At 27.4% G+C, this 16,231-nt stretch overlaps 1 protein-coding gene and 2 pseudogenes across 1 annotated transcript; 2 read left to right on the top strand and 1 right to left on the bottom strand.

Moving 5' to 3' along the window:
* Positions 1-735: 735 nt before the first annotated feature.
* Positions 736-1,805, bottom strand: LOC108858243 (uncharacterized). Its single transcript, XM_056985679.1, has 2 exons — positions 1,332-1,805; positions 736-789 (listed from the first exon to the last, which is right to left on the bottom strand). The coding sequence occupies exons 1-2, from the start codon at positions 1,803-1,805 to the stop codon at positions 736-738; spliced, it is 528 nt and encodes a 175-aa protein (XP_056841659.1).
* An 8,507-nt stretch (positions 1,806-10,312) lies between these two features.
* Positions 10,313-11,651, top strand: LOC108858244 (uncharacterized; annotated as a pseudogene).
* Positions 11,652-11,762: 111 nt separating this feature from the next.
* Positions 11,763-13,480, top strand: LOC108858245 (uncharacterized; annotated as a pseudogene).
* Positions 13,481-16,231: the final 2,751 nt, after the last annotated feature.

Consider the following 16,231-nt stretch of genomic DNA (forward strand, 5'->3'; position numbering starts at 1 on the left):
TTATTAACTATAATTGTTTATTATAATTTTTAATAATACTAAAAGATTATATTTTTAAAAATCATAATTTAAAATCATTTTGTATTATTATTAGTTAAAAATATAATTAAAAATCATTTAGTTATTTATACTCACAAAATTTCAAATAACTAATAAGCTATTTACAAGTTTTAATATTTATAAAATCATTTAGGGATTTAGAGTGGAAGAAGATGATTTGGAGGTTTCACGATAATAGGTATTATTAGTCAATAAAGTTCAAAAAGTGCAAGTAGTCTAGTGGTTTGCGCGTTACATGTGTGTGTCTTTGGTAACAGGTTCGATCCACCCAGATGCGATTTTTTAAAAGATTTCTAAACGACGTCGTTTTGAACTTAACGGAGATTAGAGACGGCATTTAACTCTGTTTAATCATTCTGTTATCCGAGTTAACGTCGTGCTTAATTTGGTTTAGTCAAACTAAATTAATGTTTAAAATGGCTAGTCAAATTAAATTGGTGCTTTAAATGGTCCAAGGGAAAGTTCAGGCTTTTATTCAACCAAATTTGAAAGTTCGTGATTTAAAAGACAATTTTCCCATTAATATATGATTGAAAAACTAAAAACAAATAAAAGAAAGATGCATATATGTGTCGTAAAAAGTTTGGTGAGAATATGTAGAAATTTATTTATTAAATAAAAGAAAACTATTATACCATTTATAGATAATAAATTAAAAGAGAAAAGAAAAAAATGCTACACAGCTATTGGTCCCCTGCATATCTCTATCTCTCTTCTGCCCATCTTTACCTGCATGACAAAAAGTAAAACATTAATGAACTGCATGCAGCACATATTTATTTTATTGATTTTTTAGTTCTGCATTTAACTTGTGTGAATGGGGAATAAGAATTCGAATGGGAAAATCAGTTCAGGCGGTGCAGATCAAGCGGTGAAGATCAAGTAGGACAAATGCAGATCAAGCAGATCATGCAGGAGAGATGCTGATCAAGCAGGAGAAGTTATTTTAGAAGTTATGAATGGTAAAAGCTGTTCAAAAAATGCAGACCATATATTTAAACAATAAAAACTACACCAAAATATCAACACATAATGAAAAAATACATAAAAAAATATAAAATAACTTAATAATTTGCCCATAACATATCCGCAATATTGTCTCTTATGTTTGTCATATGATCTCCATCAGCCATATTTGTTGCCTCCATGTCATTTATATCACTTTCAAAATCTTCGTTGTTGATATTTGTATGTCTCACTTCTTCAACAAAATCTTTATCAAAATAATTTGAAATTCTGATAAAATTATGTAGTCTCATTGTAGCAGTTACCACTCTCTTTTGAACTGCAGTATCATATCTCGGAAATTCACTCAAAATCCTCCATTTCTTCTTCAAAACTCCAAACGTCCTTTCAATAACAGAACGTAGAGATGCATGACATCGATTAAAAAGTTCTTTTTTATTCTTAGGAGGAGGACCATTGTTAAAATGAGACATGTGATATCTAATAACTTCATTCCGAGAAGATCTATATGAAGCCAAAAAACCTTGCTTATGTGGATACCCAGAATCAACTACATAATACTTGTCTCCTGGAGGTAAAGGAAATTCAGAATCACCGTCATGTGCCATCGTGATAACTGATGTATTGTGACATGATCCGGGTGCTCCATTCCAAACATATGTAAACAACATATTTAGATCACATATCGCCATGATGTTAAATGATGTCCTATCATGTCGATTCCAGTACATTCCTTGCAGTTCAGGCTTCACTTTAACACATACATGAACTCCATCCATAGCTCCCACAAACCCATTAAAATATGGCCAATATCTTACTACAGATGAAAAATAAATAATTTCAATTAATTTAATAAATTAGAAAAGCATGCTAGTTGAAATATTTGACGAACAATTATAAAGTATTTGTACAATGTCTTGCTCTTACTATCTTAATTATTATTTGATGTTCCACCAAGTCTAATAATAACTAATAGTGGACAACGGTGATTTTTAAATATAAACTAAATGATAGTGTTACCTATTTGACAATGGTGTTCTTGATGGCAAAAAAAAAACTAAAAATAAAAGAAAGTGTTGATGATGTAAGAATTGTTTCTGTGGAATTGTGGTGAGAATGATGGAAAACAAATGTTATTTATAGAGAAAAATAATCAATTTTAGTTAATTTAATAATTCAGAAAATATTTATTGGGTAAGAAAAAGAGTCAATCGTTGATCAACTATATAAAACGAGTGTATTGCAGGACATGCAGATCTCCTGCATTTAGACAGAAAATGACAAAAAAACTGTGCACATGCAGTGGTCCTGCTTTTCAGCTTTGCAATATAAAAAATCGTGAATGGCATTTAAATATCTCTAAAAGCAGTTTTCTCTCTCCCTTCGCTCTCCTGTCTCTCTCTTGCCTCTGAATGGGAAAAACAGTTCATGCGTTGCAGATCAAGCAGACCATACAGATCAAGCAGGACAAATGCAGATCAAGCGGATCTTGCAGGATAGATGCAGATCAAACATGAGAAGTTATTTTAGAAATTATGAATGGTAAAAGGAGTTAAAAAAATTCAGATCATATATTTAAACAATAAAAACTACACCAAAATATCAAAACACATAATGAAAAAATACATAAACAAATATAAAATAACTTAATGATTTGCCCATAACATATCCGCATATTATCTTTAATTTTTGTCAAATGATATATATAATATTAGTTGAGCTAATTAGTGACAAATTTAAGTAATTATATATAATATGTCATGACAAATTTTTTATACTATATGCTTACAACTGTTTGTAAAACAAAAAATAACTATATTTATAAGCATAACATGAAAATTTAAATTATATATGTATAGTTATATTTATAAGAGTAATTGTAATTGATAGGATAAAACAAAATCTATGCTATTAGTCTTAAATATATCATATATATAGTTTTCCAATTAAATATACTTATTACTATATATTATATTTGATTAAAATAATATATATAATTAAATAAATACAAAGAAAATAACAATAAAAAGTAATTTACTCTATGCTAGAAATAAATAAGGCACAACACTAATACATCAAAGCATAAAACTACGTCATTCTTTTTTAACTTACATCCTACATCACAAGAGTTTTTAAAATTATAATTTAACAAAATAAATATAAAATATAGTTTAACTTTAAGCTAGAGAAAATTAATGAAATACTACACAGCTTAGCCGGTAGACACAACACAAAATTACAACAATTTTTTATAGAAATTTTACTTTTTGTTGTTTAAGAACTTTTTTTTAATGACTGTATATAAATAGAACTAATAAACAGTAATGGATTATATCTAGGGTGAATTGGCTGAAAACATAAGAAGAATGTAGTAATTAGGAAAATACCTAAATATTGTGGGGAAAGAGTGATGAAGGAGGGAAAAAACTTGGGGAAAAATAAGGTAGAGAGTGCAAATATGGTAAAAGTTGTAGGCATTGAGTGCAAATATTCTTATATCTATAGTTGATAAATCATTATTTTCGGAATTAATTTATATCAAGTAAAATTGTTTATTGGCTAATAACATGGTAAAAAAGTAGAACAACATCAAAAGTGTGGTGGGTAGGAAAATAAGCAGGTCTCCTGCTTTTTGCAGTAAAAGACAAATCGTCCGAATGGAGTAGCGGGACAAGTGCAGTTCTTCTGCACATGTAGTTCTCCTGCACTGCATTCACCATTCACCATATTCTATTTGTAAAAGCAGTTCAAGCGGGAGATCTGCATGCAGTTCAATATTTTTGTCTTTTTGTAGAAAAATCAGGAGATCTGCATGCAAATCTCACCCGCCAACATTTGGTGGTGTTGATCTGCTTTTTTTTTGTTTGGTCAATAAATAACTTTGTTACAACACATAAATTTAAAATATATTTATCTAGTTTTATGAATATAATATTTTTATTTTATTTTATTTACAATTTTAACAATACAAAATTATCATTCTCTACTTATTATTTTTGTCATATAATTTTTACTTTTTTAAATAATTATATCAATATAATGCATATTTCAATTATAATATATTATGTATATCTATAGTAATATAGTTTAAATATGTATACTAATGTAAGAGATGCGTACTTTGTATTACACAAATATATAGTAATATAATTTAAATATTTATATTTATGAAGAGAGAGATATATTTCATTTATAAATTTAATTATGATATGTATTATGCAAATATATAGTAATATAATTGAAATATGAACAATAATAGAAGAGATACATTTCAATAAATTTTATTTTAAAATTGTGATATTATAGATTTAGTGCAATAATTTTTTCTATTTATGTACTATATTTATATATTATATATGATATATTTTGATATATTTTATTATAATTTTAAAAATATTTAATCTACTTTATTTAGATTTTTATCATTTAAACTATAATAACTGTTTGTTCTGATTGATCCGCATTTCTTCTGCATGTTCTGCATTTCTCCTGCTTGATCCGCTTGATTTGCACTTCATGCTTGATCCGCTTGATCTGCTTGGTTTGCACTGCTTGAACCGCTTTTACCATTCAAAGCAAAAAAAAATTAACCCATAGGCAGATCTGCTGCTTTTATTTTCTAAAACATAAAAATGATGAATAGCTTTTGCACGACAGAAAAAAACAATAAGCAGGACATCTGTCATTGTTCTGCCTCTCCATTCACACTCTAAATGGGATGCAGAACCAATGCAGATAAAATACAGATCATTTAGCATGCAGATCAAACTGCATTTATTTTCCATTCATGTTTTTAATTTGTCTCGTATGCAGATCAGTTTGATTTGTATGCAGATCAGTTTTTGCCTATTAAAATTTTTCATGCATGTACATGGAATAAACGAGCTGTTGTGAAGCAGGTGGACAATCCCCTGTTTTTCTTTTTCTTTTTTTCATTTTTAATTAGTGAAATATCTTCTTGTCTACTGTTAGTTAAATATTTTTATGCTTATTCAAACTAAAGATTCTCAAAATATGGTTTAATAATTTGTCTTTTCACATTGTAAAGATATACTATGATAATATGTTCACATAGAATTATTTATATTCTCACTACATATTCATAGTTTTTATATAATAACTATTTATACTGTTATTTTGTATAATAGAAAATATATAACTTCACTAAATAATCATATATAATATTTTGAAGAATATATAAAAACATATTTCTTATAATTTCTTTTATTTTAATTTTTGATGATAAATAAATAAATGAATTAATAGTTGTGTATAAAAATAAAATCAGTTAATGAATTCATACATATTATTGATAATTCATATATTAAAAAACTTGTAACGAGCCCAAACTAAAACTAGGAATTTTATGAATGCATGCACACTGAAAAATATCAAATGTAATCTTTGTTCTTACATATTTGGTTGCAGTATGTTATACATGTTATTTTGTATTATTTTAAAATATATGATCAATAAAAATCATGTATTATATTTTTTAAAAGTAATTAATATTATCATTTAAACTAGTATAATAAATTTATGCATATAATTTCATTTTTTATAGTTCATATTCTATTTGCATATAATTACAAATGTTAAAGGTTATTTACAGTTTTGATCAAAAAAAAAAAAGGTTATTTACAGTTACTTAATTTCAATAAAATATCAAACATATTTTTTTTATTACATAAACATTTATGCATTTTTATATTTTGAAATTTGAAATTAAGATTTTGTTGATACAATAGCATATATAAAAATTGACAATATTAGATATATAGTTGAACCAAATGGTAATAAAAACAAAAATGGAATAAAGATAACAAAAATAAAAGTAAAACAAGAATAATCTTTATATTTTTGTAATTGTTATGAATTTTATATAATTTTAATTTTCACTATATTTATTAAAATGATTATATTTATTGTTGTTTTTGTCAACATGATATTTATTAATTATATAATAAGTTATATTGTGTTTAGATATTTAATTTCATTTAATTTTTTTTTAACATTTATTTAAATATAATAATTTTTTCAATTAGCTTGATCTGCATTTGTTCTGCCTGATCTGCATTTGTTCTGCTTGATATGCATTTCTGTTTGATCTGCGTCATCCATTCGGACCCCTAGCATTGTTATCTCGCCTGCATGTCTCCGAATGGGAAAATTAGTCCAAGCGGTGAAGATCAAGCAGATCAAGCAGGATAAGTGCAGATCAAGCGGTTCATACAGGAGAGATGCAGATCAAGCATCATGAGTTATTTAGAAGTTATGAATTGTAAAAGCAGTTCAAAAATACATATCATATATTTAAACAGTAAAAACTACATCAAAATATCAAAACACATAATAAAAATACATAAACAAATATAAAATAACTTAATGATTTGCCAATAACATATCCGCAATATTGTCTCTAATGTTTGTTATATGATCTCCATCAGCCATATTTGTTGTCTCCATATCATTTATATCACTTTCAGAATCTTCGTTGTTCATATTTGTATGTCTCACTTTTTCAACAAAATCGGTGCAAAGAATATTGTGACTGTGATTGGACGTCATATAATATGAAACATCATTGCATCACATCCCAATGCTCGGGCGGCTATTTTTAGTCTATAAATATTATAGATATATTATTTATTAATGTATTTTGGTTGTAAGAAATATTGTATGTATTATATACTTACTTCACGATCTTTCCACCATGAATCAGACGCAAATATCACAGATGTAGTAGGAATTGTTTTTGAACATTAAAGAAAGTAAACTTTTTTGAACGTTAAAGAAATTTTTTTTTTTTAACATTAAAGAAAGTAAATTTTTAACATGAAAAGAAGTAAACATATTTAGGAAATTTTTAGTTCAATGATTGGTGCAATAAATATTACATGCATCAATATATATAATTTTTATCTATTTATAATATTTTTCAAAAAAAAACCAGTTCAGACAAAGAAAAACCTTACGTAGAGGAGCAAGAAAAATGAGATGATGAATTTCAAGTTTTGTGAAAGTATGTGTGAATTTGTGCGTGTAATTCTACCAAATAAAATTATTTATAAAAAACAAGTAAATATTTGGAATTAATTTAGATTAGAAAATCATTTATTTTTTTAGAAAAAAAGAAACTGCACGTGAACAGCTTCAAAAAACTAGAGAGACTAAAGAGAGGCAGAAAAACTGCTATTTGGCAGAAAAGACAAAAATATCAGTTCTGGAGCAGATGTTCTACTTGCTGTTTGCTTTTTTTTTATAAAAAAACGTGAATGGTGTAAACAAAGCAGAAGCAATTGTCCTGTAATTGTCCGCACTTGATCCGCTTCCCATTCATAACCATAATACTGCATGAAGATTATTCTGATGTTGTTTTTTTTGTTCTGTAGGTAAGACCATCTCCAACCCATACCTATTCTTTTACTATTCCAAAAAAATAAAGTAACTCTATTATAGAATAAGTTTTGCTCCAATGGTTCATTCTATAATAGAGTTACTCTATTATAGAGTAGAAAATATGGAGTGGAAAACTAAAATCCCTCTATTTTCTACTCTATAATAGAGTAACTCTATTATAAAATGAACCATTGGAGCAAAACTTATTCTATAATAGAATTACTTTATTTTTGTGGGAATTATAGAGTGAAAAATAGGTATGGACTGGAGATGCCCTAAAGAGGAGATGATAGAGGTTGACGAAAAGCAGGTGACCAATGACAGCATTTATTTATTTTTTTCTTTTTCTTTTAATCTATTATCTACTAATATTATAATATTTCATTTCTTTTGATTAGAAATAAATAAGAATCTATATTCAGTATTACTTAATAAAAAGTTCACGTATTCTTTAAAAATATATTGACATATACTGTATTTTTTATTTTTTTATTTTTTATATTTTAACAAAAGTAGTATTTTATCTTATGTTTAGTTACTTATTTATATATTTAGTTGTTTCATATATCTACATCCATTAAAAACAACTAAAAATTAAGGTGCATTTCAATGAATCATAAAAAAAAAAATATGTTTAAAATAAGTTAGAGTTTATATTCAATGATACTTAGTATTTCTGATATTCCGGTACTCATTTGGTTTTCGGTTCGGTTTCATTTTTCGGCTATAAAAATATAACCATTCGGTTATTTTTAAACTTTGGTTTCGGGTTCGGGCTGATAATATTTGTTACTTATTTATAATAAGTTTTATTTTGTTTGGATAAAATAATGTTTTATTTTAAAATTCTATATTTATTTAAATATAATAATTTATTAATTAACTTGATCTGTATGATCTGCATTTTTTTGCTTGATCTGCATTCATGTTTGACCTGCATTCTTTGATCTGCATCGCCTATTCGAAGCCACATATAATGGCTTTGATTGTAAGACAGTACAATTGCAAGAGAAAACTCACATGTAGAGTGGACTGCAAAAGCTATCTATTAAAGTACAAAATGCAGAACTGAATAAAAATAATAAAATATATTTAGCCTGCATGCATGACTATTTTCTGTACAATTTTTTTTGTCTGCGTGGGGAAGAAAAAAGTGGGTGGCGAAAAGCAGAGGTCCAATGCATAGACTTCTTTATTTTTTATTTTTTCTTTTAAATAAAACACAATCTTATCTATAAATTCTAAATACTTCTCATTCTTCATTTTCACAAGTTCATAAGTCTCTCAAGCAAGTAAGTTTTGTAGTTTTTGTAATATTTATGTTTTATATATAATAATTATCCTAATTTATTTTTATAGTATGTTGAAATGATAATTCTATCTTGTGATTAACTGTTTCTAATATATTTCAGGTTTCTCCTATCAACATCACTAAAAATCAGCATTCAAAGTAATTTTTTTTTCCTTCAGTCAATTATGGAAATTTTATATCTTTAGAACACTAGAATTTTATTCAATATTATTAGTATAAAATTTAATAATTATTTTTATGATAAATATATTGCTGTTTATGTTCTAATTAATTAATTTTTATTTTTCTGTAAATTAGTTTATAAAATTAATGTCTGTAATTAATAATCATCTAAAAATATTTATAAATTATCATTTTTATAACCAATTAATAATCTAGACAATGAAATTATAAATATATATATTTCGTTCCATTACATATATATAAAAATATATGCAGTTTTAGTCTTGTGTATAATTAGTTTCTATATTTTAAGTTCTTTTTTTTATTTTTTAGTTTTTATATTTAATTTGAAGATTAACTTTTTAATAAAAGTGTATAACATGATATATATTTGCTTTGTGTATATATATTCTAAATTTCTCTAAAAGTTTAGAAACACTTTATATATATATATATATATATATATATATATATATATTAGTTGTCATATTCAAAATTTTTATATATTTCTCTAATATATAATCATATGTAATATTTAGGTAAACTGAAAACATATAAGTTAGAGTTGATTTTTTAATTGTTGATGATACTTAACATAAATAAAATAAATAGTAGTTTTGTACAAAAAATATAATGTCATTTGATTATATTTATATAGAAATCAGTTTAATATATTAGTGCATGTTATTTATTGTGTATATTTATAAACTTAAATATTTTTATAATCACTTAGTATTTTTAGACAAAGAAGTATTGGTTTTAATTTATAATTGTTCGCATAGGTGAATTTGTAATTGTCCGCATATATATATATATATATATATATATTAGCATATTCATATACTTGTATCTTGTGTTAACTGATTTTTATTATTTGCAGGTTGTCTCTTATACGTACAACAATTCAAGAAATCAAGGTACATTAAAAATCTATGTTCAATAATATTCTGGAAATATAAATTAAAATCTATGTTCAATAATATGATTGTGTTAACTGATTTTTGATAATTCATATGTTATTTAGCTTAAATAATTCAATTAAAATTTAAAATAAAGATATGGTTTTAAGTTACTTATTTATTGAATTAATTAAAAATTTGTAGATATAAATTAAAATCTATGTTCAATAATATTCTGGAAATAACATAATAGCTTAGAATAAATATTGTTTATATTAGAAAACTAAGATAATTTCAAATTTGTAGATATGGCGTCTAATCATGGACGAAACGCGAATTTTAGTGAGCATCATACAGAAGCAGCAACACGGGTAACATATTTACTGTCATATTTAAATTTATAGCTTTGTTAGAAATTAATTAATATTAAATTATCAATTTAAAAAAAATGTTAGAATGAAGACCATTTGAAATGGGACATAGGCGAGAACGAATATTTATTGAGTTGTACGCCATGAATAAATATCGTCTAAAAGACCCGTCACCTCATGGGAAAGAGTTTATAGTTGACAAGTTCAACCAAGAGTTTAATCTTGATATAAACTACAAGTTTTTCCGAGAAAAACTTAATCAAATGAAAAGAAAGTACAAGAAGTATACAAATCTTATGCACAACTCAACGGGTATCTCCGTTGATCCTGTTACATCAGTGATTTCTGCATCTAATTCATGGTGGAAAGATCGTGAAGTAAGTCTTTTAATTTAACCACACCAAAAAAATCTTAAGTAATTTTTAATAACACAAACCTATATAATTTTATTGATAGGTGTGTAAGATTATAAAGTCATTTAAGGGAAAGCCACCAGAGTTTTGGGATATTATGCAACGATGTTTCAAATTATATGACGTCCGTTCGCAATCTCAATACTCTGCGAGCCAAAGAAGAGAAGAGATTATGAACGAAGGCTTAGCAAATGATGAAAGTTATCTCAATTCAGAAATGTTTGGTGATGACATGGCACAAACTCAAGTTCCAAAGACACAGGAAAATGAATAAGTGTATCGTGTTAACATTGACGATCAAACACGACCTACCAGTGAGTTTACTCGTGAACCCATGCGTCAAGATATGCCACCAGATCTGCCATTTCAAAATCATGTTTCCAGAGGTCAGCAACCAGCAAGACCAAGACGTGAAAGTGCTATAAATAGAGTTGTTGGAAGTTCACGAGCCTCTGAAAGGACCAGCTCACGAGGAAGTCGTAGAAAAAAATCATTTCAGACAACTCTAACAGATACGATGGATGGTTTCAGAGAATTTCAACGCCAAAGTTTACAACAACTACGTCCAGACTTTTTCGATCAAGATAATTACGATGAATGCGACAGGGCTGTTAAGATATTTGAATCGATGGATGTTCCAAAGAATAGTGATTTTTATTGGGCATGCATTAAAGCATTCAAAGATGACATATTTTGGCGAAAGTATTTCATTGACAGAACTGAAAACATTATTGAAGATAAGCTACAGTTTCTGCAAGCTCTAAATGGATATACACCTAACAACGACTTTGTTGGAAAGCGGTTAGCCTCGAGTCAGAACTCTGGAAGCCCAAATTTCAGTGGTAGTTTTTCTGGTAGTCCATCTTCCGGCGGTAATAATTCATGGGGTCAAACTTCAGGTGAACCATGGGGCCAAGTTTCTCAGCAATGGGGTACACCTCCAAATGCTCAACAATGAGGTTCATCATCAAATGTTCCACAATGGGGTACACCTCCAAATGCTCAACAGTGGGGTTCATCATCAAATGTTCCACAATGGAGTGCGCCAAATTCTCAACAATGGGGTTAAGTTTCTCAGCAATGGGGTACACCTCCAAATGCTCAACAATGAGGTTCATCATCAAATGGTCCACAATGGGATACACCACCAAATGTTCAACAGTGGGATTCACCATCAAATATGTGGATCACACCTCCAAATGTTAAGCGTGAATTTTCAGTGGGAACAGAAGCAGAAACAAATATGGATGATCAACATAGAGATTCACTAGAAGGACAAGGTCGCATTACAGCCAACACTCATTTGAGAGTATCACCAGAATTTGGTTTCACGAATTATTCTTCAGAAGTGCAAGTACAAAGAACATGGAGAAGAGGAGGACTATTCAATATTTGGGGAAAGAAACAAGGACCAAATTTAAATGAAAGTCATCAAAATGATTCTGAGGATGAAGACTAGTTTTATGGAGTTTGTTGTTTGCTATTAACAATTATGTTTTTTTTTTACTTTATGTTTTTGTAATATGAATTAAGTATTATGAACTATTTCTCATTTTAATTTATAACGTGCGCTAATTTTGATTTAGTATTTTTGAGTTCTTAAATTTTTTATTAAAATCTTATCTCTTTTTTATAAAATTGCAGTCATTTCGTATATGCCCGTTGCGAGCACATGGTGTTCAAAATCTATGTTATGAAGAGCGGGTTGAGTTGTGGAATTTGGAAAATGAGCAGTTTGAAGAGTTAATCATTCAACCATCATTAAGTTATTACAATCGATATTTTGAAAGAGGACCAACCCAAACTGATGGTGGTTTGGGATGGAGAAATATATGGGATCGACTGCAAAACGATGATGATGCTTATCTTCAGCTATTATGAATGTCCCTTGGCGTTTTTCGCACACTATGTGAGAAATTGCATACGACGTATGGTTTACAACCAACAATAATTGTAGGCGTTGAAGAGAGTGTTGCTATTTTTCTAACGATATGTGGGCATAACGAAGTTCAGAGAAATGTTGCGTTACGATTTGGACGAACGCAAGAGACAGTGAATCAAAAAAAATTTGAAGTCCTTCGAGCAACTGAATTGCTTGCTTGTGATTATATCAAGACTCCAACAACACACGAACTTACACGGGTTCCAGAACTACTAGTAATGGATCAGAGATATTGGCCTTATTTTAGTGGTTTTGTTGGAGCTATGGATGGAGTTCATGTTTGCGTTAGAGTGAAGCCTAAAGTTCAAGGAATGTATTGGAATCGGCACAACGTTACATCGTTTAATATAATGGCGATATGTGATTTGAATATGTTATTCATATACGTTTGGAATGGAGCACCAGATTCATGTAACGATACCGCAGTTCTCACAATGGCACAAGACAATGATTCTGATTTTTCTTTACCTCCAGCCGATAAGTACTATGTCGCCGACTCCGGTTATCCAAATAAACAAGGATTTTTGGCTCCATATAGGTCTTCACGAAATAGGATTATTAGGTATCATATGTCACAGTTCGAAAATGGTCCTCTTCCAAGAAACAAACAAGAATTATTTAATCGATATCATGCTTCTTTGTGTTCTATTATCGAGAGAACATTTGGAGTTTGGAAGAAGAAATGGAGGATTCTTTGTGACTTTCCGAGATATGATATGCAAGTTCAGAAAATAGTGGTAACAACGACAATGGGGTTACATAATTTTATTAGAATTTCAAATTTTTCTGATGAAGATTTTGCCGAGACAATTACAGATACAAAGATTGCCAGTGCTACCTTCATTACTGACCAAAATGATATAGAAGAAGCTGAAATGGGACAAGAAAATTTTATGGCAAACATTAGAGAAATTATTGCGAATACATTATGGGCAGCCAAAAGTACTTCACGTTAATGTTTTTCATTTTCATTGTATGTTGTAATGATATTTTTAAAAAATGTTTAAATTTTCTTGGTATTTAAAGTAATAATAATGTTTGTATACATATAATAATTTTTTATTTTGTTTTAAATATTTAATTTAAAAAAAATTTATTTTTTGACATTCGAATAAATAAATTTTTTCGATAAACTAGTTTAGCCAGTTTGATCTGCATTTGTTCTGCTTGATCTGCATGATCTATAATTGTTCTACTTGATCTGCATTTTTCTTTGATCTGCATTTTATGGACTGCGTCACCCATTCGAAGCCATTAATGAATTTGGCATAGGCATAAGCAATAGATACACATGCAGATCAAAAAATGCATAACGCAGATAAAAATATGCAGATCAAACAGAAATGAAGATCAAGTAGAACAAATGAAGATCATGCAGATCAAGCTGAATAAATGCAGATCAGAATAATTTATATAAATTATTGTATTTAACATTTTAAAATTATTCAATGAAATCAATTATCTAAAAATACACTTATTAAAAATTAGAAATAAATACCATGTCGGCTCATTTGATGCAGTTAGACGTGAATCCTCTTAAGGCATGTAGAATTGTCGGCTATAGAATCATCTGTAATATTTCTCAGTTTGTAATAATATAATATATCTAGCGTTAAAAAAGTTTTTGTAAAATAATGTATGAAAGTTTTTGTGAATTTAATTATATATATATACACATATAATTTTTATTTATAATATTTTCATTTTAAATTTTAGATTTTAAAAATAGAAACCAACTTTTGATTTAAGAGGTTCAAATCGGTTTGAAATAATTCATAGCATCTTTTGTAATTGTTACAAAATGTTAATAATCGCTACCAACCTCATAAATTACTTTTGCACATGGTAGCGGAAAACCAGTTAAATCTTAAATTTTCATAATTCATTAAGACACCACAAATCCGCAAATTAAAAAAATAATACTTTAGTTTCTAGATTTTTTTTTATAGATTAGATACATTAGACAATCTAATGTGTAAAAAATTGAAATTCACATAAAATCATTTTATTTAAATTTTTTAAATATTAAGTGACTGTAAAATAATATTTAAATTATAATATATGCGAGTAAAATATAAATTCTCTTATCAATTAATATGCATGAATTCATCAAACTACTTTATATAAAAATATAAAAATTACAAACTAGTTAAATAGAAGATAAAGTATGTATATGTTATTTCTAACATCCTAATTTTTTAAACTTTTTAATGAACTAACTAAAAATACTCCTTGAATTTTTTAATTCTTTTTTTATAGAATACAAAATAATGTGTAAATACTTTTTACAAAAATTATGTTAAATTTATGAATATGTCAGGTAAATATATATAAGTGTTTATAAAAGTACAATATAATTTTTTGTTTTATAATAAAAGAAAGGAAGTTGAGTGTAGTATTTATATAAAAAAAAGAAAAAATCACCCATTGGACACCTGTTTGTGGCCACCTTCGTTTTTGCTATATTTACATGAGAAATTTTTATACGTTACAATTGATCTGCAAAGCAGTCCAATACTTTTCTATTATTTAATTTTTGTTCTGTATTTTAGTGATGAATGGATAAAAATTGTAGATAGGACTGCAGATCAATTCTCCTGTGTTTCTTCTGCTTTTTAACTGCACTACATTCATAGCCAAAGAGCGATCCTACCAATTATTGGACTGGAAACAGACTTAATAAATGTGACCTATCTTTTTTAAATAAGAAAAAAATTAAAGAAATATCAGTAGGATACGTTGAACTACCCACCTCCTCTCAATTAATTCTCAGCTTTACCACTAGAGCTATTGAATCACTAATGAAATTATGTGGCCGGTATAATTAATATTTTAGTGGCGGCCGGAAGCACCCGCTTCTCCCGCTTCTGTCCAAGGCCGCCTCTATCGATACATTTTTCGTATCAGTCTTCATAACTATTAGATGCATGTTTTAGTGATGAAAATTATATATTTAAAACTAACAGTTGCATTTTTTCACAATTAAGTTAAGCCTACTATATTATTATGAATAGATTTACAACTAAAAATAATTTAAATAATTAATATAACTTTTTGTTTATAAGTTACTTATTTAACGTTTATCTATAATATATTAAGAATGAAAAGACATAAGCAATATATAGAATAGTTTTCTTACCAAAGGTTGCTATAATCATGTTTTGTTGATGTTGATATCGTCCGTGATTACGCAAAGTTATATTTACATGAACAACCAAACATTTTTCAGTTGAATAATCATATCTTTTCAACAAAACATTTTTCTGTTTGGTGACAAATATAAATTTTCAATTTCTTTTCAAATAATGCAACTTTAGGATGAAAATAAAACTTTTCAACTCAATTGAAATTCATAACCTTTAATATTACTATCTTCTAAAAATTTGTAACTAACTAACTAATTGCACAAAACTATTTTCTTCACCATTTTATTTTGATTAGTGAAATTTATGCTTTGACAAAGCCATGGACAGAGGTATTTACAGATAATCAAAAGTTAGTTTGAATAGTCACACCTTTTCAACGTAAAGGTGGTTATTTTTAATATGATTCATCACAATTTTTCGATATAAATAATCACATTTTTTAATTTAAATATATTTATTTTGAAAATATGCTTATATGAATAGTCACAACTTTTCTATTAAAAAGTAGTGTTTCAAAACACATATATAAATTAAAATAATAACATATAACATTTCAATTTA

The sequence above is a fragment of the Raphanus sativus genome, chromosome 5 (assembly GCF_000801105.2).
Source record: "Raphanus sativus cultivar WK10039 chromosome 5, ASM80110v3, whole genome shotgun sequence".
NCBI classification, from domain to species: Eukaryota; Viridiplantae; Streptophyta; class Magnoliopsida; order Brassicales; family Brassicaceae; genus Raphanus; species Raphanus sativus.